This window comes from Ipomoea nil, unplaced genomic scaffold, assembly GCF_001879475.1.
Source record: "Ipomoea nil cultivar Tokyo-kokei standard unplaced genomic scaffold, Asagao_1.1 scaffold2848, whole genome shotgun sequence".
NCBI classification, from domain to species: Eukaryota; Viridiplantae; Streptophyta; class Magnoliopsida; order Solanales; family Convolvulaceae; genus Ipomoea; species Ipomoea nil.
The window spans coordinates 1-27500 of record NW_017619276.1 but is presented as its reverse complement, the minus strand read 5'-3'; the positions used below and the strand labels follow the sequence as shown (position 1 = coordinate 27500).

General features: G+C 38.0%; 3 protein-coding genes and 1 pseudogene across 3 annotated transcripts; 3 read left to right on the top strand and 1 right to left on the bottom strand.

The window, feature by feature from the left end:
* Nucleotides 1–1873: 1873 nt before the first annotated feature.
* LOC109160476 lies at nt 1874–4664 on the top strand (annotated as a pseudogene).
* A 9651-nt stretch (nt 4665–14315) lies between these two features.
* LOC109160465 (protein LURP-one-related 10-like) lies at nt 14316–15323 on the bottom strand. The gene has a single exon (XM_019308752.1). The coding sequence runs from the start codon at nt 15232–15234 to the stop codon at nt 14599–14601; it is 636 nt and encodes a 211-aa protein (XP_019164297.1). The 5' UTR covers nt 15235–15323; the 3' UTR covers nt 14316–14598.
* Nucleotides 15324–21527: 6204 nt separating this feature from the next.
* Nucleotides 21528–23043, top strand: LOC109160475 (protein FAR1-RELATED SEQUENCE 5-like). Its single transcript, XM_019308760.1, has 3 exons — nt 21528–22309; nt 22629–22638; nt 22756–23043. Exons 1-3 carry the CDS (start codon nt 21528–21530, stop codon nt 23041–23043), a joined length of 1080 nt encoding a protein of 359 aa, XP_019164305.1.
* Nucleotides 23044–23179: 136 nt separating this feature from the next.
* On the top strand, nt 23180–24055 carry LOC109160474 (protein FAR1-RELATED SEQUENCE 5-like). Its single transcript, XM_019308759.1, has one exon. It carries the CDS (start codon nt 23180–23182, stop codon nt 24053–24055), a length of 876 nt encoding a protein of 291 aa, XP_019164304.1.
* The last annotated feature ends 3445 nt before the right edge of the window (nt 24056–27500 follow it).

The following is a 27500-nucleotide window of genomic DNA, read 5'->3' as shown; positions in this document are numbered from 1 at the left end:
AGCGCATATAGCTCTGACACGGCCCCGCAGCACCCTGCCCCGTCTCACAATACGGAGGGGTCGATCGCAACCGACCGATGAACCGCAGCTCATCATAGTTTGATCGCAACCAAACAGTGGACCGCAGCCCAAGAGTATGTCATCTGACCGCAACCAGGAAAATGAACCGCAGCTCATGTAGAACGGTGGACTGCAACCCTATATAATATTTATATACCTGACCGTTCGCAACCGGCCTGGTTAACAGTCAGTATGGTTCTCAACCCATCCGACTGCCCGTATAATCCATTTGACCGCAACCAAACAGTGGACCGCAGCCCTATATAATATTTATATACCTGACCGATCGCAACCGGCTTGGTTAACAGTCGGTATGGTTCTCAACCCATCCGACTGCCCGTATAACCCAATTGATTGCAACCAAATCGGGGTAACATGCACACATAACACGTAGCAAGCACATGCAACCCACATTAGCACATTGGGAAAGGGGGGGGGGGGGGGGGGGGGGGGGGAACGTATAACAAAACCTATGCGTGATCCTTCACATACTAAGAATAGTCCTAAGGGGTACATACTTCTTTTACCTAGGTCGACGGGATACCAATTCAACTAGCATGCAATATATAAGACTTATACAACCTACGAACGGTACCCGAAACACCAAACTAGACATAGGCACGATAGATGGAGTCCGTTGGGACGTCACGGGGATCGGGGGAACATCAAACGGGGAAGCCAAAATCCCAAGTTCGGGTACAAACCAGCGGGTAGCCGGTGGGTGAGGGGTCACCCGCCGGCGGCACTGTTCCGGGCAGCGGGTGCCCGGCGGGCAGCTGCCCGCCCGCCGGCTGCCCGCTGCCATCAAGACCTCCTTTGGCAGTGGGTAGGTGGCGGGTCCCCTACCCCCACCTACCCCCCACTGACTCTTTTCATCACAAAACGCCCCAGGAACCTTCGTGGAACCCGAAACCATGCTTAGACACTTTCCAACGCAATTAACAACGACACGTAAACAATTAACGAATCCAAAAACAAGGAACATACGGCACATGCCCTATCATGCTCTTTCTAAACCTAAGCAATACCCAAACATGCGAATTCCCACCCAATATACCAAGAATAACATCATACGATACAACCTAGGGTTCTAATCACTTTTAAATCAACAAGAATACAATTCATCTTCTAATAACAAGATTCGGTAAGAATATCACATAAACATCAAGAACATTACACAATCATCAAGAACATCCTATAACTATCAAGAACACCTCATAATCATCAAGAACATCAAGAATACCATTTAATCATCAAGAACCTCTTAAGAACATCAAGATCACCCATGGAATCATAACACCAATTATCAAGATCATTATAACGAATCATCAAACACACGAGAATATGGGGGAAATCCTAAGAGGGGAATCATAGCTATAAAAATAGGTTTTGTTGAGACATGGGTTACCTCTTAGCCTTAATTAATTCCTTGGCTATGAAGGGTCTTTCTTTAAGCTTTCTTCTTTCTTGATTTCTCCTAGGGGAATTCTTGGAATTCTTGGTGTGGTGAGAGATTATTGTGGTGGGGGTTCTAGGTGCCTTCTAAGTTCCCTATTTATATATCTAAGGGTCTTACTTAGGGTCTAGGGGTTGGGTTTAGAGATGAGGGCCCACGGACTATGGTGAGCCTTTTCCTAATTAATTTCTGTAATTTAATTCTTTCTTTTGGGTAATTGATTAAATGATTTAATTGGTTTTAGGGATCGTAACACAGGGTGTTACAAAAATCATTTGATTTTGCACTCTAAAATCATATCCTGTTTGAGCACTCCAATTCTTCGCCGGTGAAGTTAACAAGCCATCGAAGTTTCGATCTGTACCGTACCAATGGCGGAGGCTGCTGTAACGTTTGTATTGGGCCAACTCTCAGTGCTGATCCGTGAAGAGTACTCGCTCTTGGGAGGGATTAGAGATGATGCGCAAGATGTGGAGAATGCTTTCCATCGTTTGATGGCGGTTTTGAGAGTTGCAGACCAGAGGGAAGAAATTGATCCTCAAGTTCAAGCATGGGTGAAGATAATCCGGGAGCTGGTTTATGACACTGAAGATGTTCTTGACGAATTCCAGTTCCGCTTTGGAGGTTACCGGACAAATGGAGGGTTGCACAATAGGATCAAGAACAAATACACTTCTATCAAGAACTTGAGAGCTCGGCGAAGGCTTGCTTTTGAACTGCGAAGGATCAAGGCCAGAGTCAACAACATCTCTCAGGAACCGCCAAGGTTGTTGCTAACAACCTCTGATCACACTATCTACAACAGCAACAAAAGGGTGTATGATGGCCGAAGGGATGCCCTTTTGCTAAAAGACTCGAATCTGGTAGGTATTGACAATCCAAAGTTGTCTCTTGTTAATCGCCTACTTGCTGTAGATAAAGATTTGAGAGTCCATTCTGTAGTGGGTATGGGGGTATTGGGGAAAACTACCTTGGTTAAAATGGTTTTTGATGATGCACGAGTAGTAAATCACTTCCAGCGTCGTGTGTGGCTTACAGTTTCTGAAACTTTTGATGTTGATGAGTTGCTAAAAGATGCCATTCGACAGATAATAAAGCAAACCAATCAACAACTCCCTCAAGATTTTGAAGCCCTGGACATTGATAAATTGAAAGAATTCATCAATAACATTATTTCAGGCCAAAGATATATTGTTGTTTTGGATGAAATACGGGACGTTTATGCTTGGATGGCATTCAAACCTGTTTTCCCCGGTCAAAGTTTTGGTAACCGTATAGTTATCACAACGCGGAATAACGAAATAGGTGTCTTTGCAAGTCATGGCAAAGTCTACTCTTTAGAGCCTTTGTCTTCTAAAGATTCATGGACTTTGTTTTGCAGACAGACATTCTTAGGTGATTCGTGTCCTCAACATTTGGTGAACATTTCTAAAAACATCTTAAAGAGATGTGGTGGTCTACCGCTAGCAATTGTGGTGATAGCTGGGGTTTTGGCTACAAAGAGTGAGAGCATTGAAGAATGGGAAAGATTCCAGCACAACCTCAATATCCAATTAGACAGCAATGACGGTGGGATGAAGAACATGAAGAATCTACTTTCCCTCAGTTACTATGATCTACCATATTATCTCAAGTATTGTTTTTTATACTTGAGCATCTTTCCTGAAGATGTCATCATCAACAAACACATTGTGATTCGACTTTGGATTGTAGAAGGATTTGTTATGGAAAACAGCGTACAAGTAAAAGAAGAAGTTGCTGAAGCCTATCTGAATGAATTACTTCATCGAAACTTAATCATACTTGCTGAGAAGGATAAATATGGAAGGACGAGGGGGTTTCAAGTGCATGATATTTGCGAAAAGTTATTTTTTCCAAGTCAGAAGAGCAAACCTTTACTATCATTATTGCCATGGGGCAAAACACAAATCCTTCCAACAAGTCTCGACGCCTTGCAATCCATAGGTTTGATGACCACATTCTGAAGTACACTTCATCAAAAATGCATCTTCGGTCTTTACAATTCTTTGAACCACTTTCAAGCTCGGCGTTATCTTCATTGTCAAAGATGTTTACTGCCAAATGTATTCCTCTAAAAGTATTGGATTTACGGGGTGCTGAACTAGAGGAAATTCCAGAGGAAGTTTTTAATTTGTTTCAATTGAAGTACTTGAGTTTGAGAAGAACAAAGTTGAGAAGCGTTTCTAAATCTATAGGACATCTTCAAAACTTAGAGACACTTGATTTGAAGCACACTTACGTGGTTGAGTTGCCAATTGAGCTCTTAAAACTTTTTAAACTCCGACATCTCCTTGTGTACCGTTACCCAGATTGCTGGACTTATCATTGGACTGATACACAAAGCTTTAATGCTCCATTTAAAATTGGAGAATTACCGTCTTTACAAAAGTTGTGTTTTATTCAAGCAGATGATACTAATGTAGTGTCTGAGATAGGAAAGCTAACACAATTAAGAAGACTAGGAGTTACAAGTCTGAGACATGAGGATGGCAAAGAGTTTTGTTCATCATTTGAAAAGTTGACAAATCTTCGCTCTTTATGTATTGCGTCAAATTCAGAGGATGAGATCCTCGATATTCAGCATCCTCTATGTGCCGTTCCTCTTTGTCTTCATACATTACAATTGATAGGGCGTCTGAAAAGAGTACCTCAATGGTTATCCTCACTTGTAGGCTTAACCACTGTACGCTTGAATTGGAATAGACTTCTTGAAGATCCATTACCCCTTTTCCAAGATCTGCCAATGTTAGCACATCTTGATCTTAATTCAAAGGCTTATGAAGGGGAAGGATTGTGCTTCAAGGCCAAAAAGTTCTCAAACCTCAAGTATTTGGCTTTATATAGGTTGGAAGCACTGAAATTGATAAGAATGGAGGAAGGCACATTGCAACATCTGGAAGTGTTTGGATTGGCAAAATGCAAATTGGTTGAGCAGATGCCGATGCCGATGGGCATTCAACATTTGTCTGCGCTTAAGGTAATTACTATATATGACTTGGGTGATGACAAATTCATTGCAAATTTAGACTCAGAAAGCAAACAAAGTGAAATATATGCAAAGATATCTCACATTCCAGAAATTAACATTTCCCATATCATAGATGGCAAGCGGAAGTTTTTCTTTTAATTTAATGGCTGGTGGTCACGAGATTTAGTATGTGTTGTATATCTATACTTTGTGATTTTAATTTAGGGTCCGTTTGGAAACCAGGAAAATGACTTCTGGAAAATGTTTTCTGGAAAATGAGTCATTTTCCGGAAAACATTTTCCTTTCCGGTGTTTGGTTGCATTCTGGAAAACTGTTTTTGTGTGTTTGGTTCATTTTCTGGAAAATGAGTAGAATTGTATAATTAAACATTTTAATTATTTTATTTAGAATATTACAACATGTATAATAATATATAATAATATAATATTAATTTTAAATATAATAAAAAATAGCTAAGTTTTTCAACAAAAAAAAAAAAAAACTAATAATATATCAAAAATATTATGGTGGTGGTGGTGGTGTAGTGGTAGTGGTGTTATTCGTTATATAATAATAATAATAATAATAATAATAATAATAATAATAATAATAATAATAATAATAATAATAATAATAATAATAATAATAATAATAATAATTGGTGGTGGTGTGATGGTGGTGGTAGTATGACGATGGTGTGGTGGTGGTGGTGGTGGCGGCGACGGTGGTATGGTGGTGGCGGCGGCGGCGGTGGTATGGTGGTAGTGGTGGCGGCGACGGTGGTTGCGGTGGTATGGTGGTGGTAGTGGTGGTGGTGGTTGCGGTGGTATGGTGGTGGTGGTGGCGGTGGCGGCAGTGGTGTAGTGGTGGTGGCGGTGGTATGGTGGTGGTGGCGGTGGCGGCGGTGGTGTGGTAGTGGTGGCGGTGGTATGGTGGTGGTGGCGGCGGCGGTGGTATGACGGTAGTGGTGGCGGCGACGGTGGTTGCGGTGGTATGGTGGTGGTGGCGGCGGCGGTGGTTGCGGTGGTATGGTAGTGGTGGTGGCGGTGGTGGCGGTGGCGGTGGTGTGGTGGTGGCGGCGGTGGTATGGTGGTGGTGGCGGCGGCGGTGGTATGACGGTAGTGGTGGCGGCGACGGTGGTTGCGGTGGTATGGTGGTGGTGGCGGCGGCGGTGGGTGCGATGGTATGGTGGTGGTGGGGGCGGTGGTATGGTGGTGATGGCGGCGACGGTGGTTGCGGTGGTATGGTGGTAGTGGCGGCGACGGTAGTGGTGGCGACGGTGGTTGCGGTGGTATGGTGGTAGTGGCGGCGACGGTAGTGGTGGCGACGGTGGTTGCGGTGGTATGGTGGTAGTGGTGGCGGCGGCGGTGGTGTGATGGTGGTGGTGTGACAACGGTGGTATGGTGGTGGTGGTGGCGGTGGTATGGTGGAGATGGCGGCGACGGTGGTATGTTGGTAGTGGTGGTGGTGGTGGTATGGTGTTGATGATGTTGGTGTAAAAGTTGGAAAATGACTTCCCCCAAAAAAAAGGAGAAGTCATTTTCCATAAAATTGCCTTCCTTTTCCATTGACTTCCACCCCATTTTCCTTTGACCAGTCATTTTCCAATGTAACCAAACACCAAAACCCCGGAAAATGACTTCCAGAAGTCATTTTCTGGGTTTCCAAACACACCCTTAGTTACGTTGCTTTTCAGAGTATTAAATTAAAACTTTTGATTGTAATATTAATTGATGGTAGATTATAATATGATTTTATTATTGTATTACTCTAATATGGCACTTTGATGACCTCTAATACTCTTTGAAAGTGTTCACCGCCAAAGATATTGAAATTGCGCCGTGAATGTTGAATGCAAGATGTAACTTAGAGTTCTACTTGATTTTATGTTAATCAGGTTATTTAATTAATTATAAATAACTGAAATTAAAAGTGTAAAATAAAACAAGTACACAAGTAAATTGTTACGCAGTCAGTCTTCTCCTACATCTACGGGTCTTTGTCTTCTAGTGAAGCTACGGGTCTTTGTCTTCTAGTGAAGCTAATGGTTAGTAGACAGGGCCAAATGCCGGTGTGCACAAGGAATCTACCCACTTTGAACATAATTCCTACACTGCCGCCACCGAGGTTCGAACCTTGGTCTCTTACCACAAATACTGCCCACTAAAGCATTGAGCTAAGCCCGTGCAGGTGATTTGAAAACCTCATATTACACACTTGCTGACTTCCCCTTCTTTAAACAACCAATAAATGATAGCCATTCAAAATCAAACAATATATGATAGGAAATGGTCCAAAGAGTTTTTAGTCTAGCTAAAATCTAATTAATTTAAAACAAAATAAATTAGCCAACAAGGTTTTAATGTGTACTAAATTTGTACACTTACAGATATATCCACAAGTCGTTTAATTTGCAGCATATGTTTTTATAATGACACTGTCCCGTAAAATATTTAGTCTATTAGTCAATTTTGACATATTTGATCACTGTTAATTGTTTGACTTTAAACAATCAATATAAGTGTTTAGTTAATTAGCTTTTTGTAACAGTTTATTGCTACAAAAGGCTAAAATTCAAAAAGTTGTTCAAAACTGTTTTTTTGTTTAAATTTTTGAGAAAGTCATTTTGCTTATGATCAGCTATCAGCTAACAACTAATTTACCAAACATCTCCCTACAATCATCCAATAATACTATCAACTAATCAAATCCACTAACTCAATTAGTCAACATCTATTTACCAAACACCTTTAATATGCCACCTTTTTGGGCACAATAATATTAGAGATTGCTATTATATTGTAGAGATTTTTAAGACATGATTGAATCTGTTGAATTAATTTTAAATTTCTTTTATATATATTTAATTTTTATTTAAATAAGTCTCTAAATATAAAATTCTGTTGTATTTATTGTGTATAATTTTTCTATGGTCTCTTAACGGGATATATTATTAACCACTTCACAAATCATATTTAATTTTAATAACATACCATGTGTGTTAGGAACATATGTATTAGGATTTTGATGATACCAATGTAACTTAGAAGTAGACCCCTAACTTTTTATTCTCTATTCTGTCACCTTCGTTTTAGACGAAAGGTACCATAACTCACCATGTAATTCGTGTTAAGCTAGTTAAACACACGAAACCGAGTTATGATATCTTAAGTTAGGTTTTGTAGAACGAAAGAAGAGTTTATGAAGCTGACCACGAAAGCACAGATGATCTCCCTCAACCGAAAGCAGAAGGCTAAAGAAGTCTTCTAGTCTAAAGACTCTTTTCTTCAAGACATGTCTGTTAAGCCAATTCATCTTCTCTCAACTCAAGAAGAATGTTGTCAATTGTCCCATATGGAGATCATCCTAAATCTTTCCTAAGAATGAGAGCACATTTATCAAGATGCAATAAATGTCATAGTACTACTTTTCAGAGCTAAAGGACAAAATAAGCAAAAGTGTTTGTCTCCAACGGCTATGTAGTACATATGCATTTAATGAAGCAATAAATGCACAAGGCTCTCCGGTTATTAACCACTGGATCATAGGTTTGAAATGCCATCTCCCTCCAACGAATGGATTACCTCTCACCTATAAATACTCATCTTCTCCATGATAGAGGTTGCTGGTTTTTAGAACAATTGAATACTTATTCTCAAAAGCTTTTTATACAAGATCACTCCCTCAAGCTTTTGAAATCCAGTGATTCAAAGTGTGATATTTGAAGAAGACACATTTGATCTCATTCACACATCCTTGAAGAAGTCTTGCAGTTTTGTATACGCAAATTGCTCATCAAATCACCAGCCAAGTCAAGACTTCATTGTGTTGGAGAAACTCGAAGATCATTCATATCCAACCCTCAACTCTGAAGAAGAAGTTGATAGAGGCGGAGTAGACTCTAGGAGTTGAAAAACCTTCAAGTAGCTATCCGGCTTAGTGATCAAGGAAGCTATCTTGGTGTAAATTGTACTAAGAGTGATAGTGCAAACCTTTCACGAGTTGTGAAAGAAGAGTGGAGTAGGCACAGTTGGCCGAACCACTATAAAAATCTCTTGTCTCTATCTCCTTACATTTCAGCACTTTTACTTTTATGCATTGCATATCATACAACTCTAACCGAAAGCTTTCTAACAAGATCAAAAAGTGCAAAGCAACTTAAAACTTGCATTATCAATTCGCTGCGTAATAACTCCGAAAGGAGTTATTTTAGTGTAAAACGAATTGAGTCTATTCATCCCCCTCTAGACTCTCCTTTCGACCCTACTGGGACCAACAATGTGCAACAATACAAGTAAGTTTTAGTTGTAAGTGTTTATTTGTATGGGTAATTTTTAACGTGCATGCATGGTCCCTAAATGTAGTGATGCACTAATGATTGATTTTAGGTTATGAGATTGCAAAATGGATGCTTTTATTCTCGTTAACAAACTTTTTCTAATGTTAACTTAATTACACTTGGTGCTATACTTTAGTGTTTGATACGATCCCACATTGGCTCCACAAGAGATTGTGAAGTGGTACTTAAGTTGGGGCTAAACCTCCACTCATGAGCTAGCTTTTGTGGTGGAGTTAGGGTCTTGGCTTGAGTACCGTAACATTTGGTGCTTTCATTGAGAGGTTGGAGTGTGGTGGGAAAGGGCTACCTGGAAGAGGGCTACCTGGTGCTTGATAAGGTTCAAAGGGAACCGAGAAGAGTCCGGGGTGGATAATGATACGATCCCACATCGGCAGTTAGGGTCTTGGCGTGGAATGGTACTTAAGTTGGGGCTAAACCTCCACTCATGAGCTAACTTTTGTGGTGGAGTTAGGGTCTTGGCTTGAGTACCGTATCAGTGTCATATAGATTCAGATTTCAGATGATGGATTAATGAAGGTGCATTATTCAAATTTGATAACATTTTCCTTTGGTAGAGTTAATTTTAATTTTTTGCATCTGCGCAGTCGACTTCTCACAAAACAAAAGTAATCTAGCCGAGTTAATTTTGATGTTAAAAGGATAACCCATCACAGTTTGTGTTCTTCAAAAACAAAAATAAAATCAAAACAAGAAAAAATCAATAATTTATAATTCTAATTTCAAAAACACAGTAAATATATTAACCAAAGCAATGAATATAAGCATCATCATCACATTAACAAACATAGCACTCGCTTTTGATTCATCATGTAAAAATAAGCTACAAATTGCATTATGGGAAATAAAGTGAAAGTACAAGAAAGAAGCCTTCTAACACCACAACCCAATGAAGTTCTTGTTAGATTAGCAACGGAGAGATGCAGATTGCAGGAGAAAAAGAATGGGAAACAAAGGTTCTGTATTGAATGTGATGAATCAAAATGAACTCCAGTACACTGTTCTATCTATATAGAATACAAACTGTTAGTTAATTAGGAGGGAAACTAACTAAAGAATTGGTTATAGATCGAATTGGTAGTGCCATTATCTGTTGACACCCCGCAAGCTGGAATATACAAGCAGTGTAGACCTAGCTTGGAGATGAAGTAACAAAATGTACTGGTAGCCAGAGGTTTGGTGAATACATCAGCTAACTGATTGGTGGTGGTGACATGCAGTAGCTTGAGTACTTGCTTCTGTAGTTTCTCCCTTTACAAGATGACAGTCTATCTCAATGTGTTTTGTTCTCTCATGGAATATTGGATTTTCAGCTATTGCAATTGTAGATTTAATTTACTATCACAGTATAGCATGGCTGGAGAATCAATGTTCACCTTCAGGTCTTGTAGAAGATAGATCAGCCATTGAATTTCACATGTTGTTGCTGCAAGAGCCCTGTATTCAGCTTCAGAGGAACTTCTGGATATGGTGTGTTGCTTTTTTTTTTTTTTTTTTTTTTTTTTTTTAAATTTTATTTCCAAGATATCAAGGTGGTATCTAGGAACATGCAAAAACTAGTGACAGCCCTCCTGGTATCTGGACAAGCAGCCCAATCAGTTGTGAACGAAGCTTTTGATCTGCAAGGATGAAGCTGCAGAGAGAAAAAAGCCCTTGACCAGGAGCTGCCTTAACATATCTTAAAGGAGCAGAGAGAAAAAACCCCAGTGGGCAAGTTTCGCATTCAAAACCCCGAGGGGCAGATTACATTCAAAAAGGAGCGAAAAGAGAGAGAAAGTGGACGACTAGTCTAGGCTAAGTTCATATATCCCTGCCCAGTTGAAGTGTTCTCTTGGCCCGCTCGAACTTCGGTTTGAGGATGTTGCGAAGACATGTAGGCGCTCTCTTGATCGTAATAAGGACCACATCGCGGTCTTGTTCAAGCTTAAATTTGCTTCGTAGATATACCGAGAAGTTTCTGGAAATCGAAATCCCCCACTAATAGGTACTACATCTGCGAAGAGGATGTCGACTTCGTATGGGTTCGCACAGCTGATTTTTCAGAGGCGAAGTCTGCTGGATATTCACCATCCCTTTGATGGGCAAAGGAGATGAATTTTCACTTGCTCCACTGGTGAGGTGCCCATCAGATTCTACACTAGCATGAGGGATACTTTTTTTTTAGCTTAACTCGCTCGTATATACTCGAAAGATCAGCCTTGCTGCAGTCGTTCCTTTTTAGCAGGTTGCATTCTTTATACAGCAGTGGCTGTACCAAGCCCGGGGAGACTTGGCCTACCTGCGTAAGCTGGAAAAGCTACTGAAATAAGGGCAGGGTAGCCTCCACCCTAAGGCGATAACAGTAGGCGAGGAAGGCGGCCGGTGAATAGCAAGAATTGGGTGTCCGCTAATCGGGCATTATCCCGTAGTGTTGGAGAAAGAAGGTAAAAGGAAGGGGTGAGCCCGGGAAGAGAAGTTTAGGGAACGTGAAGAGAAAAGTATAAGGAGGAAGAATAGTATTTATAAGGTTGGACGGGCGATGAGATCGTGACGCGAGTCTCAGATCGGACGGATAGGGGTCGCCGATGTTACATTTGAGGTGAAGATTATGAAGAGACCCGCTTTAAAAATGTAACCGGCGGAATTAGCGGAAGGAGTCATGATTAAGTCTATCGCGACTGTACCGCTCCGCAAAACCAGTCAGGAACAGCGGGACCAGTCGGAAATAGCGAAATCAGCTGGGAACTCGCTCGAATTTCCGACGAACCAGGGCAAACCAAGAAGCCAGGCGGCCATGGTGCTTGGGAACTGGTGTTCTTTTCTCTTTTTTACTTTTTCAGGTTAAGCTAAAACCTAAAATAGTGAGGGACTGGTGATAGATATCCCAATTTAACCGCCTGGACGGGAAGCCAGACTAGGCAGCCAGACCTACAGATGATGCATTACTTGATAGGAGGAAGATCCCTGGAGACCACCCGGACACGGTACAAGACGCCCCATAGTGGCAGCGGCTCACCTCCTAGCAGCCGGCCCACCATTAAGCGCGTCCCCGACTAGTTACGGTGGTCGGCGTGTCCCTGACTGAACACCCCCACAAGGTTCGGTTGGGCGACCAGGCCACACGGGGGGTATGTCCCTGGCCGCCCGCCCTTTCCATGACCTGGCCGGGCGACCAGGCTTTGCGGGCAGAATGCCAATGTCTAGGGCCAAACACCTAGAAAGGCGCCCCCATGTAGCAGGAACCATTCCTGACCGGGTGCACACCCAGAGACGCGTATCAGCGGATTCTGCGGAAGCAATCTCCACTCATTTAAGAAGTTTCCTAAGTTAATTTAGGCGGAAAAGGCAAGTAGTTGGCGGTTGCATCAGCCCTAACGTCAGCCTTATTCCCCTTCTAGGTTAGGCCTTGCGTCAACCCTACATACCATATGTGAACTCCACATCAATGTATAAATATCCCTTGGATCATCATGTAAAGGACTTTTGGTCGGAATTTTGAGGGCAACGCCCTAGAGAAATAATATCACATTATTCTTTCTCTATTACTTTATCTTTGCTCTCACTATCTCACAAAAACATCTCTATTCTCTTTTCGGTAGTGTTGGCCTGCCGAGCAGCCATCGAGGTTGTACAAACCAACAACTTAGTACATTTCTATTTTAAAGTTTTATTATTGTTATTCATTATAACTTTATGAGTTTTGGTATTTCATCTATAAAATAGAGAAGTAACAACCTTCTTCTCTAAAATTTTCCTCTTTAACTATGGTACGTCGTCCTTATTTTCCCTACTTGAACCGGTTAAAATCAAATTTTTTTACTTTACAGAAAAAATATTGAGAATAAACAAAAATTATAATTAATGAAGAAACATTAAAAACTACTAAACCACACATGTACTAAGTAAAATTTTAATAGAGTTTTAATATTTTTGTTGCTCCAAGGTAGGGCTGTAAACGAATTAAACACAAACGAGTAGAGCTTGTTCATGTTTGTTTGTTAAGATTTGTAGAGTGTCGTGTTCGTGTTCCTTTGTTAAAGTTTTTGAAAATCATGTTTTTTGTTCGTTTGTTAATCGTTTGTTAGTGTTTATTAACGTTCGCGAACATGTTCATTTGTTTGGTCAACTAAATGTGTTTGTGATGAACAACTAAGCAACTTTGTTCACAGATGCTAAACAAACAAACACTTGTACATGTTCATGATCATAATTTGTTTGTGAACGAGAAATAGTCTTTGTTCACAAACAATAAACAAACAAATTAACAACATAACAACTATAAAAATAATACAAATAAGTCCAAAAGTAACAATTGTAACATCTAATATCAAAGTTAAAAAAAAAACGAGTTTGTTAATGAATATTATTAAACGAAAAATAAACGATATTGTTCACGAACTCTTAGCAAACGAGCATACAAATATTCATACTCTATTCGTTTGTTAAAAACACTAAAATTTGTCCATTTATGTCCGTTTACCTTAATAAGCGAACATAAATGTATGCTTACCGAACACGAACTCAAGTAATTTACCGAAAGCTCGTTGCTTATACTCCTACTCCATGGGTTAAAACTCTAACTCTTTTGAAGAGTTAAGGGTGTATATTATACTTACAAAAAGTTAGAGACCAAACAACTAGTAAAGAATAATTGAGGGACTAATAGTATATTTTGTCTGAGTGTAAAAGACAATTTTGGTCCTAGACTTATAGTAGCACGCACAATTTTAGTCCTCCATAAAAAAATATATCAGACAATTTGTGGACACTCTTATTGTGATGATGACAATTTTGATCCTCCGTCTATATTTCTGTTAGATGGCTGTCTGAGAGGAGGACAATTGTGTCGATTCACTCTATCTTCTTCTCCCCCAACATTCAATTCTCTGTAAGTTCAACTTAATTTTTTATCCCACTCATTTTGTTTCTATCCTAGAACAACAGTGTTCACTACCACCAGAAATTGACTGAAGGAGGCGGACGAATATAATCTCAACACCTTCCGGATCATCTTCCGCCAGACGATGAAGTCTCCACAACTCTCACTGGCATTTTAAGCTCTGCCTAACCACCGTAAGATATGGGTGAATTTTCCCTTTGCTGGAGCTACTGCACATTTTTTTTTTTTTTTTGGACAAAACTTTGGTAGAGAATTACACTAAAAGTGAGGTAATGATAGGTGAACAATTTTAAAATCTTCAAAAGGCAACACTGCAGATTACATGTCAAATTGCCTTTTGGCAGATTCAATTTTATGTAACTTGTTTTCATTCTTCAAAATTTTTTCCTTCAATTACTTAATTTTAACTTCAGCTTTGGCAATGGTCGTCTTCTTACGGACATTCTTTGACCTTTTTCATTTGCAGTCCCTAAACCTTTGTATGAATGTCAGCCGTAGATGGTTTCGGAACAGCGGACTAAGAAGTATCCATGTCTTGAGCTCTCGTGGCATTCTGACCAAATAACCTCAAAATTTTAGTGCAAGCATTAATACTGAAATTTCATTTTAAAAAATTAAGTTGAACTTACAGAGAATTGAAGGTTGGAGAAAAAGATAGAGTGAATTAACGCAATTGCCCTCCACGACCAAAGATAGAGTGAATTAACGCAATTGCCCTCCACGACCATTTAACAGAAATATAGACAGAGGATCAAAATTGTCCTCGTCACAATAAAAAAAATTTGATAGATTCCACATTACAATTAATAAGAGATTGTTGATATACATGTGCGAAGTGAAGTGATATATATATAGCTTAGTCGTCACCCGACCTGTCCTGGTTAATTTCCTCAAGAATTACAACCAAAGCCACTATGAAGGCATAATCAACGTTGGGATAAACTGTGACCCCGAAATGTTCTTTCCCTAGAAATATGCTCCCTGCCGTGTGCTTCTTGTGCATCTGGGCAACAATGGCCGACGACGACTCTCCCGCGTATATCACACACGATCGTTCCCTCCAGCTCCCCATTATGTGGAAATCACACACCTCTTCTTTCGTGTTGCCCGCCAGGAACACATCCAGCTTCGTCTTCAGTTGAAACAGCGATGATTTCTTCACGCTGAACAGCAGATCTTTCGGATCTGTGCTCTCTCCCCTGAACGCTTCCCATCTTCTGTGAGCGGTCAATATCTTTTGTTGGAAAGTGACGATGGGGTTGTCGAGGGTGTCGACCAAGACGCGGCGATCGTGGAGGCTGAGGTGTTTGCTTTTGATCTTGAACATGACGGTGCCGTTGAGGTCGAGGATTTCGAACTTGCCTTCCTGGAGAGTCATCACCTTCCTCAACACCGCCAAATCCATCGGGTAGGGAACGATGAACTGTGGGCTGATCACTGGCGGCACCGGCACCGGCTGAGGTGGGTTCGAGGTGGAAACTTCGGTCATCATTGTGTGAATCCAAAGAGCGAGGTAGAGAGCTGAATTAGAATTGGGAATGATGTTGCGCCAATCCTTTTTGGGAAGAATTTATATATAAGAAACAAGGAGCGGGGTGATTATTTAACGTCGAGTCTATGATCAAAATTGTCTTTTACTCTTCTTCTCCAATATAATAATCTTATGAATCGGATAGCATTTAAGTTGACGCGTGGGGTCATGGTTGTTGTTTTGGTCCACGTTATTTTGGCCTTCAATAATTGTGAATGCAGTAGTTCTACGTCTTGGTCACGGCTTAAGAGCAACCACACCAATGCATAATGGGAGAATAATGTTAGAAATTTGTGCCATGTGGAAGAAAGAGAAGGAAGAAAGAGAAAAATGGAATCCTCCTTCAAATGTGGGGAGATTTCAGAAATGTGGGACCCACCACAATTTTTAACTAGGTGTGACAGCCATGCGTGGCTGTCACCTCTGCGCCCAGCTGCACGCGCCAGCTGGGCGCGTCAGGCGCGCCTGACATTCTTTATTTATTATTATTATTTTTTTAAAATTTAATTTTCCTTTTTTTTTTTCCTTTTTTTCTCTTCCCTCCCATTTTCTCTTTCCTAATCACTCTTACATTATCCCCTATTCTCCCTAACAAATGTGGATGCTCTAACTACTGGCCATACAAAATAAGAAATAAAGAAAATCATTTCATTTTGCACTCTAAAATCATTCATATCTCGTTTGAGCACTCCAATTCTTCACCGGTTAAGTTAACAACGTTTCGATCTGTACCAATAGCGGACGCTGTTGTAACGTTTCTACTTTACCAACTCTCACTGTTGATCATCGAAGTTTCGATCGCAATTCACAGTTTTCCTCTTTATTCACTTTATTTGAGGAAGAAAACTGCGAGAGATCGATCTTAGCGATATTTTTATTTATACTCAAATTGGAATCTTTATTTGAAAATGATGAAAATATCTCTAATAATTTTATATTTCAGTATTTCTTAAATAAAAGGATACTAAAGTGATAAATTTTGACATTAAAATAATAATTGTTGATGAAAATTGATAGTAAAATAATAATCATAAACAAAAATTAGTAAAAATAAAATATGTAAACCAAAATTGTTTATTTTATTAATATTCAAAGATATTTGCTTATTTATTTGCCGTCTAATATCGATGTGGACATTAATGGCTGTCATTTTTGTACACGTTATTATTGTGGGTGCCATTGATTGTATGTCAGAAATTGAGGTGTGACTCATTAGTCATTACTTTCATTTTGGTACATTTTGGCTGACACATTATTTTTGACCAATTCTAAGTTAGATATAGAATTGGATAAAAATAGAGTAAATGTAGTATTTTTCATTAACAATTGAGTAAATACTTTCATAGATGTTGAGAAAATTATTTTATGATTAAAAATCCTTCCTCATAACCAATATATCAAAATAAAAATTTTAAAAAAAAAACTACACAAATGCTATTTGCTAGTATACATACTTGGTTGTCGTTTCGGTCCACTTTGTTATTGTTGTGGGTGCCATTAATTCAGAAATTCAGTTGGAGTTGTAACTCGTTACTGTCATCTTGGTATATTTTGGCGTGTATTTGCACATGACAATAATTGTATGTCCTGGACAGGGCTTCACAATCATATAGAGATTTTTTTGTACACCAAATATGGTGTAACACTATCATTTACACCATTTTAGTGATGAATTTTTTAAAATTGTTTTGCTAATTGTTTCCATTTAATTTGGATATGAATGTACAAGTAAAAGAGTCCAAAATCATACATTAAAACTGGATTGACTTATAAGTGTTTGAATAATGCACAACATGATAGAATAATAGAATATCCTCACACAACCCCCAATGACCCCTTGAAGTCGAATTTTTAAGACAGATCTAGGCATGACCACGATTTCGATTTCGATTCCAATTCGAAATCGCCGATTTCGATTTCAAAAATGAACAAATCAGAACCGAAACCTTAATATAAAGTTTCGATTCTGGTTCTTGAACCGACAATTCCGATTAAAACCGCCGGTCCTAACCATAATTTCTATTTTTTTTAAATAATCATAAGTATGTTGTTTGTTGGTGTTACACGCCCAACAAAACCTGGCGCAAAGGCCAAGGCCAGGCCAACTTGAGAAAGTGGCCAGTAGGCCACCGGCCTAGTGGCCTACTGGCCATTTTATTTTGTTGGTTTCTATATGAAACCAACAAAATAAAATGGCCAGTAGGCCAGTAGGCCACCGGCCTAGTGGTCTACTGGCCATTTTATTTTGTTGGTTTCAATATGAAACCAACAAAATAAAATGGCCAGTAGGCCACTAGGCCAGTGGCCTACTGGCCAATAAAATGGTCCTTGAATTTTTATTATTATTTTTTTAAATTTCACGGTTTCAAACCGTAACCGTCTAACTCTGAACCGGAATAGGCGGTTCCAATTTTTTTATTAGGAAAATCTTAATCGGAATCTTATTGGTTCCGGTTAAGAATTGGAATTGGAACTGTACAAACGGTTTGGTTTCAGTTTCGGTTAGCACAGTAATAATTACGGTTCAAACTTTCGGTTCGAATCGAACCGTGGTTACCCCTAAACAGATCTTATTAGGTCAAACCTATCTTATTGATAAATGCATGTATTGTCTACCTTGACAAATCAGTAATTAGTTTTACTAACAAATTTATTTTCTGTTTTCAAAAAATAAATAAATAAACAAATTTATTTTCTTGTCATTAACTCTCATTTTGCACTCCCTATGACATGACATGTCTTGATTGTTTAATCTAGTAGAGGGCCATAATGTTTATCCATTCTTTTTCTTTCTTCTTCCAATCAAATTTGAGCACAAAGGGGAGTACAAATTGAGAGTGATTTTGAGAGTACATCTAGTATTTTTGTTTCTTGAACTATTGATAATAGAGTTCTACTATACAAACTCCTAAATTTTACTCCCTTGCTTGTACTCTTTGATGAGCTGGCAAACAAGGATTGATTAATTTTTATCATTTAGGTCTAAGTATCTACATCAAGAACATGTTAAAAGAAGTAAAAATTAAGAATATATAATGAGAGTACGCTAAGTATTTTCTATTGATAATACGGAGTATATATTTAGCTGTCATTTTGGGCCACTTTGGTACTATTGCATGTGCCTGCCATTTATTGCATTTCAGAAATTTTGGTACACTTTGGTGTGTATTTTTTATGCATGCCAATAATTGTACGCCTTAGATAGAGCATCACAATGTAGATTTTTTTTAAAGTCATTTAATGATTAATGTGTGAGTACACTCATGGTTGTTGAACAGATTATCTTAGTTGTTGTTATTATTATATATATATATATATATATATATATATATATATATATATATATATATATAGGCTTCGAATCTGGTGCAACCCCTATACTAGATGAGATTATGAGATCTCATGATATTCATGATTCATTTTCTATAAAGGGTTGAGATTATAAGAAATTGTGAAAGTAATTAAGGATATATTTAATTCAAAGAGATTAAATAGTAATTGTAGATATATGTTTAATTATGGATATAATTCAATTAGAATCTTAAGCATTCTATTAGGGAGATTCTGAAATTTTAAATTATGGAAAATTTTACGGCGGTGTGTGCATGGGTGGGAATGGTGTGTGTGTTTTATAGTTTGCCATGGTGTATACCTCCTGTTACAGAAAACCGCACACGCCATTCCACATCCGCGCACACACCATCGTAAAATTTCCCACAATTAAAAAAAAAAACACACACACACACAACAAGCCCAATACTATATCTATGTTTCGCACACGCCCGAAACTAGTAAAACACAAACCAAAATGTACATACATGCCTGTATCACGAAACGCACATACCAAAACGCATAATTTTATGAAAAAAACTAGCACGTCATGGTGTACGAGCCATGTTACAGTAAAACGCACACACCATTCTACACACACGAACACACCGCCGTAAAATTCCAAAGAAAATTACTAAGAGAGAGAGAGAGAAATAATGATTAAGGAGAGCTGAAATAACGCTACAAATCTTTATAAACATGGAAATAAATGAAATGGAAAGTAATAAATATAGTGTTTAAGGACAAAAAGACCCATGTTTCATCTAAAATCAGTATAACATGGGATCCAAGTGATAATCAATCTGAATCGTTAAAAAATTAAAATCAACGATCAAGGAGTGTGCTCATGGGCTCGGCTAACTAGGGGGTTTGCACCGGATTCAAAAAAAAAAAAAAAAATATATATATATATATATATATATATATATATATATATATATATATATATATATATATGTATGTATATATAGGGAAGGGATCAGGTGCATTTGTTGCTTCCCGTGTGGATGTGCGGTGAATTAATGTGCGTGAGATTTGTATTCAATGTGCCTGAGATTTGTACTTAATGTGTGTATGTTAATATGCGTGAGTTTTGTACTTAATGTGTCTGAGTATTGTGTTTAATGTGCGTGAGATTTGTGATTAATGTGCGTGCGTATTTCAGAATTACGACTCAGAAGGAAGGAGAACAGAAACTCATGCACATTAAAGCCCAAACTTCTTGTTATTTCTTCCTTCAATTTGGCTATGGATTCTGGATTATCAGCTACCTTCAGTGCAGTTGAATGTTTATATAAATGACGCATGCACAGTAAAATTTGCACAGCAGCTAAGTGTGGATTTTTGTTGTATTATTCCCATAATTTTTAACCACCATAGCTCGCCTCCGCATCGTCATCATCAGAGAGGGGGGGCAAATTAAATGGCTGCTAGGGACGGGGAAGAAGCTGACATCAATATTTTCTGCTTCATTTTACACATTCATGAACATTAAGTACAAATCTCAGGCACATTAAACACAACACTCACGCACATTGAGTACAAATCTCACGCACATCCACCGCACATCCGCACGGGAAGCATTCAGCGCACGGCAACCTTTCACTATATATATATATATATATATATATATATATATATATATATAATAAACATAATAAGCTTCAATCCAGGTTATATCCCTGGTTTATGTTCATGTTTTCCGTTAATTTTTTTTGTACCTTGTGCTATAAAAGTTGTAATACATAATTTTTTGGACAAAAATATCCCTGCCGTTATAACTTCTGTTATCTTTCCACATTATTATTACCATGTACATGCCTACACAATATTTTTTCTTACATCCTTCGATGGTAAGTTTGAATTCATTTATATATATATATATATATATATATATATATATATATATATATATATATATATATATATATATATATATATATAGGGAAGGGTTCCCGTGCATTTACTCTTTCCCGTGAAAAATGAGGTTGAATCTAAGCCTCACGTAGCTCTTGATCAAACGAATCAGATTAACAGCAAAAGTTAAGCGCGAATTGCTCATTAAGGGCATGCATTTTGTCCTTTTGATTATATTAAAAAAAAATATGTTCTTCTTCTTCTTCGAGCGTTTTCAAAATTCACCATTGATTCCAAATCTTCGATATTTCCTAATCTCAGACGAATTTACGATCTCTACGGAATTGGCAATAAGATCTATTCTCTTCGTCGTTCAATATCATATTCGTCAAAATAAACCCTAAACCCTTCAAAAACGTCAACCGAACAACAGTGGAAGAATTCGATCGAGGTATTACCCAAATTCTATCGCTTTTCTGGAATTAATTTTATCTGCACTTGTATTGACATCATTCTTGTCTTAATTACACGCACATTAAGCACTACATGCATGCAACTTAACCACCGAATTACTGAGCTACTTTAATTAATCCGAGCTTAGAGCCTTACGCACGTAGATGATTAGGTAACCGCATGATAATTTTTAAAAATGCACATATTACTGTTTGCCTCACACATGTTATCCGTTGAGCACACGCACATTAATTCCTTTCTAGACGCATGTTATGTTACTGGACTCTCTGACGCACGTTAAGTAATGACATAGTATTTTAACAAACACTCACGCAAGTTAACTGTTCAACATGCGCACGTTAACTATTACCCTGAAGCACGTTAATTTCTCACTTGCCGCACATACTCTTGTATTTTATAAATCTGCCATATTAACAATGATCTGATTAACTTAACGCATATTAAGTGTTCACATTACGCACGTAGAGGTTTGCAACAACACAATCATAACTTCATGCTTATACGTTACAGTTCCCAGTGACTTTCAATCTACCAACAACCCCAGTTTGAGTCCCAGCAGCAGCAATGGTCATACATTGACCATATCTCCTGGAATGACACAGTATTGGACTCCTCACTGTGAAGATGAAATCAAACCAGCAGTAGACATGATTTTTAAAACATTGGATGCTGGTATTGAATTCTACAATCATTATGCTGCCAAAGTCGGGTTTGACACGAGGTCTAGTTCCGTCGTTACAGCACGTGACGGGACAAAAACTCAAAAGCAAATCATTTGCAATAGAGAAGGATTTAAGAATACAGGAGCTCAACATTGTCACTCGCAGTCAAGTGCAGATGCAGGGGAAGGTCCTTCCCGTCCAAAGCGGCGAAGGGTTTCAAACAGAACTGGCTGCAGAGCTAGGATTATATTTAAGTACATTGGAGCAGCTGGGTACCAAGTTACAACTTTTATTGAAAAACATAATCACAGCATGTCTTCGGTTCTGGCAAGGCAGTTTCTAAAGGGAAATAAAAACATCTCCAGTGTTCACCAGAAGTTTATACTCGACTGCGCTAAAGCAAATATTGGAGCATCAAAATCACACGGTTTATACAGTTATATTGTGGGGGATTACTCTGAAGTTGGGGCGACTGTAGTTGACTTTAAGAATGTTAGAAGGGATCTCAGAGCATACATATTGGGAGCTGATGCACAAATACTGGTGCATAATCTTATTAAGAAAGAAGAGATGTGCCCTGCATTTGCTTTTGACTACGAAGTTGATGAAGATGACCAGATGAGCAGACTATTTTGGGCAGATCCAATGTCAAAAAAGAATTTTGCTGCATTTGGAGATGTTGTCTCTTTTGATGCCACATACTCAACGAACAGGTATATATTATTCTATTCACATTCTTGCGTACGTTTCATTAATTAATCCACATTTAGCATTGCCTTATCTGTTGAGCCATGTTAAGATTTAGACATGTTCACTGTTTTATTGAAAAAGAGTTGAAATATAAATAAGCGCACATTTTCGTTTTATACCACACATCTTAAACACTACTGTCTCGCATATTAATGCGGAATATCCAGAATTAGACTTCAATTACATATGTGTGCTATTTTAATACTTAATGTGCGTTACTCTAATTCTCTAAGTGCGGCAGTTTGACACCTGTATACTGTGATGACACTTTTTATCTTGTAGGTACAATCTGGTTTTTACACCCTTCACCGGAGTTGATAACCATAAAAAATGTATAACATTCGGTGCTGGACTACTGTTGAAAGAAGACATTGAGTCTTATGTTTGGCCCTTTGAAAAATTTAAAAAGGCAATGGGTATAGAACCAAGAATAATTTTCACCGATCAAGATCCAGCTATGAAAGTGGCGATTCCAACAGTTTTCAAGCAAGTCAGGCATCGTTATTGCATGTGGCACATCATGTGTAAAGTTGGGGAAAAGGTGGGTCCTACGCTGAACAAGGATGAGGAATTCAGGAACAAACTGAACTCAATCGTTTGGACGTCATCTTTGGAACCTCTTGATTTTGAGAAGCAGTGGAGAGAGCTCATGGAAAAGTACAATAGTCGAACACAATTGGTTTACAACTATGTTTGAGGCTAGAAAGCATTGGATCCCAGCGTATTTTAGAGATGGCTTTATGGGGGGTCTACTCAGGATAACTTCTCGTTCCGAAAGTGAGAACTACACGTACTGCCGTTTTACTGGTCCCCAATCAAGCCTAGTTGAATTCATGACGAACTTTGACAGTGCTCTTAAATCACAACGTAACACAAATGCAAAGCTCAACAGTGACAATGAAGGCTACAATCCAGATATGAAGATGCCTCTGGGGATTGAAAAGCACGCTTCAATCGTCTACACCATTACTGTTTTCGATCAAGTTCAGGATGAAATATGTGCCTCCTGTTTCAAATGTATGGTGTTGAGTGTTAGAGAAGACGGTGGAATGTTGCACTATGATATTATGGATGGAAAGAACAAAAGATTTACTGTGGTGCACAATGTAAATGACCATGAGGCCAAATGCAGTTGCAAGATGTTTGAGATGGTTGGACTGTTGTGTAAACACATATTTGTGGTCTTTAGAGACCTTGAAAAAATCCCTCTGAAGTACGTGGTTAATCGGTGGACTAAGGATGCATCTTTAAAAGCTACATTTGAAATAGATGGTGTCATTTATGATCAGAATGGACCAAAGGATGAAAAGAAGATGTTGCTGAACAAAGTGTGGTCTGATATACACTGTTGTATGGATCTGGCAGGTTCAAACATGGAGCGATTGGCTGCATTTTCCCAAGTGATTAATGAACAGAAACAGCTGCTACTGTCAGGAAAGGAGAAATTGTCCCCTCAGCACAACAGGAGGATTGTTATAGAATCATATTGTGGATCAACAGAAATTTCAGAGATCAACATACTTCCACCGAAACATGCAAAGAACAAGGGCAGCGGCAAGCGTATCAAAAGCAGCAAGGAGTTGGCAATGGAAAAAGAAGAGGGCAGGAGGTGCAATTTTTGTGGTGTTAGAGGAGATCACCATGACACCAGGACTTGCCCACTTAACCCCAAAAATAAGGACAAGCAAAAGGGTAAGAAAAAGGCATAGCAGACTATCTTTTCAACGCCTTTACAGTCGAGAACGAAAATAGATAGCAAATATGAAACACAAATACTTAGTTAACTCATTTCAGAACGCTTTTTACAGTTGAGATACTTGAATTTAATGTCCAGCTATTACTAGTTTTTGTTTTTATCACTGATTTGTGTTTAACAATCACTGCTACTAGCTTAAAGTGCGTGTTTTTACTACTTTACCTGCGTGTAGTTAATTCTTAATATGCATTGATTACACTTTTAACGTGTGCTACATTAAAGCTTAATATGCATAATACAGAAACAGAATGTGCGTTGGTTTATGTATAGAATCTTTGGTCCATGGTAAATGCCAACGTCTTTACATGCGTCGATTAACATTTAACTTGCGCGACATTAAAGCTTAATATGCGTACAAAGGCAATATTTAACACTTTCTTTCTCTAATATGCGTTTAATTATTAGTTAATATACGACGCGTTAAAGATAAGTCTAATATGCGCGACTGCAAAACTTAAAGTGCGTTTATTTGATTATGAAATAATTTGCAGACAAAAATGATACATACATAAACGATTGCACATATTTATTTCTTCTAGTACTTTGAAGACATTTCTTCTGGTTCCGGCAGCATCCGACATATCACCAGCCACCCACAAATGCTCAACTCTTAGCCTTTGGATGTTGTTTGGAAACTAGATGATGAGCTTGAAGCTGAGAATGACAAATGATCCTTCAGGTTTAGAATGTGTTGTTTTTGTAGTTAGTTACAATCACTACAAGCTGGAGGGCGAGGAAGATGAAAATGACAGAGAAGATGAGGAATAAATGATGAGGATTCTTCTGTACGTGCGGAAAAGTGAGAGATAGCCATTTCAATAACTTGATGCTCAGTTGTGTGTTGTTCCTTCTAATTTATATATAGGTGAATAACTTGGTCACATGCACTGATTTGAGATTTGAATGTTGCGTGATTTACAGACACATTAGATTTTTCAAGATATCCTCTAATGGGTGCGTTTTTTAAGGAATTGAATGACCATTCAATGTTATCCGTTTCCTCAACTACAAGTGCTCTTAAAGTTCTGACATTGAATATCTTTGAATATTACGTGAATTGGTATAAAAGACTTAATGTGCTTTGCTTTGCTCTGTTACATGCGCGAGCTACAATAACAACATGCGTGTAAATATAAATTTAATTAATTTGCATCGAAATAAGAGATTTTTTAAATCCAAAAGTTTAATGTGCGTCGGGAAACCAATTAAAGTGCGCGAAATATCATTATAAGATGCGTTTATTATATTTTATTAATAAATCCAAAAGTTCAATGTGCGTCGGGAAACCAATTAAAGTGCGCGAAATATCATTCTAAGATGCGTTTATTATATTTTATTAAAAAAAAAGCAAGTAAAATATAATAAAAAGATCAAGTCTTTATGGGGGTTCGATCCTGAGCGGAATCAGTTTAATAAAAAACTTCTTCCATTTCACCATTGGGCTCATCTATTACTTTAATTATAATATATTAATAATAACAACAATAGAGGCAGAGATGAGAGCTTGTATATGTATAAAAATGTAATGTGCGTTGGTTTATGTATAAAAACGTAATTATTCAGTCATTGCGTTGAAAATTAGTCTAGTATGCGCGATTGCAAAACTTAAAGTGCGTTTGTTTAATTATGAAATAATTTGCATATAAAATGACACATACATGCTTTGAATTTAACATGCGCGACATATCAATTTAAAATGCGTGATATTGGAACACAATGGTAATAAACAGTTTGGCAATCTCATAAAAACAGTAATTAAAACTTAGAAAATATCACAAAAACTAAAGTTGAATAATTATCACAGCACAGGATTATAAAATGTCAAAATAGTCAATAGGTCTGGACAGTAACAGAGTCACAACATTCACAAACAACCATTTGCAATACTACATTTTTTCCTTTCTAATCTCTGATTCCTTCAACTTCTTCATACTTTTGGATGATGAACACTCATCCAAAAGTGACCTTTTAATAGCTCCAGAGTTGTCAGCATTGTCATCTCCTTCCTTTTGTGAGGGGTGGACAGATGCAGGACTATTAACCTCCACTCCACTAGAGTCTTCCTGTTATTAACAAAAGGAGTAAACCAAATTAGTCACCCTCATAATAAAAAAAAAAACATTTTTAAGACGGTTGGTTTGAAATTCTTACTTCAGAATTTGCATCAGTGTTAGTTTCCTCCTCAATCAGCGTAGACATTAAGTCCTGGTCTTGATGCTCCACAAACCTGTCAATATAAAGTTTTCAGCATGTGTTCTTCCTTGACCACCCTCACAACATTGAATGGATAATTGGGACCCCTCTTTAGAGCCAGCTTAAAATTGATCTTAAACAGCATCTTCATTCCAACTATAGCATCCAACTTAGGTGGCACTTCAACATCAACCTGTTTAGGTAGGTGATAAAATACTAAATTAGAAACTGCATTAAAAAGTATAGACTAAATTTTGTATAGGCAAAAAGAAAAATTTACCTCTTTGTATTTTGCATACAAAATCGAAGCAGGAATACCCACAAGTTCTGCCACTTCTCTATCCCAAAGCAATAGTGGAGCATCTCCACTTTTGTCAAGAGCAATTACAACAACTTTATATCTAACTATACCCATCATACAAGGCTTGTGACACTTAGTACAAATCAGTGATCCTTCCTGTTCTTTTAGTTTCTTATTACATCCCAGTGCCAGGCATGATAAATAGTACCAACCATCCTCAAACTCTAACCCCAAAATCTCAGCAGCCACATAGTATTCCCCATCCTATAGTATACACATCATTTTATAAGCAGATATAGCAATTAACCAAATCAGTGAACTAAAATAAAAGTAAGAAGAGCTAGCAGAGTGTGTGGATTACCTCTTTAACCTTCTTAAGATCATGGCAGTTAGTGACAATAACAGAAGCATTTTTAAACTCACTAATGCCTATAGAGTTTGAATGTAGGGTGCCAGTACTAAGACTTCTCATTGGAGTGTTTTCAGCTTTTAACCTTCATAAATATTAGAAACTTTTATACAATCTGAATGCACATACTTTTACTTGACTAAAACACAAAAACAAATGTGTTTAAACAACCTATTAGCCTTATTTACTTTGCTGAAAATAGCTATCAAATTTTATGATTAGTAGTTTGCTAAAGTTGGAAAAATATATACAGTGCACAACATGCTACTAAAGTCACAAATGTAGATTACAGTATATATAGAATTTTAGATAATATCTTTTTTTTTTCTAGAACACAGTAAACAGCAGTTAAAATAACAATTTTGTTTTTCTAAAATCTGTAATACATAATCGAGCATACATTATTACAGATGAATCTAACAAATAGGACAAATAAAAAAGATGAAATTACTTTGACCTAAACTCTTGGAATTCCTCAAAATCCTCATTGAACAA

Bases quoted from the DNA above. Each gene is read 5' to 3' on its own strand.
- LOC109160465 (XM_019308752.1), bottom strand. From the start codon at position 15,234: ATGATGACCGAAGTTTCCACCTCGAACCCACCTCAGCCGGTGCCGGTG.
- LOC109160475 (XM_019308760.1), top strand. From the start codon at position 21,528: ATGACACAGTATTGGACTCCTCACTGTGAAGATGAAATCAAACCAGCA.
- LOC109160474 (XM_019308759.1), top strand. From the start codon at position 23,180: ATGACGAACTTTGACAGTGCTCTTAAATCACAACGTAACACAAATGCA.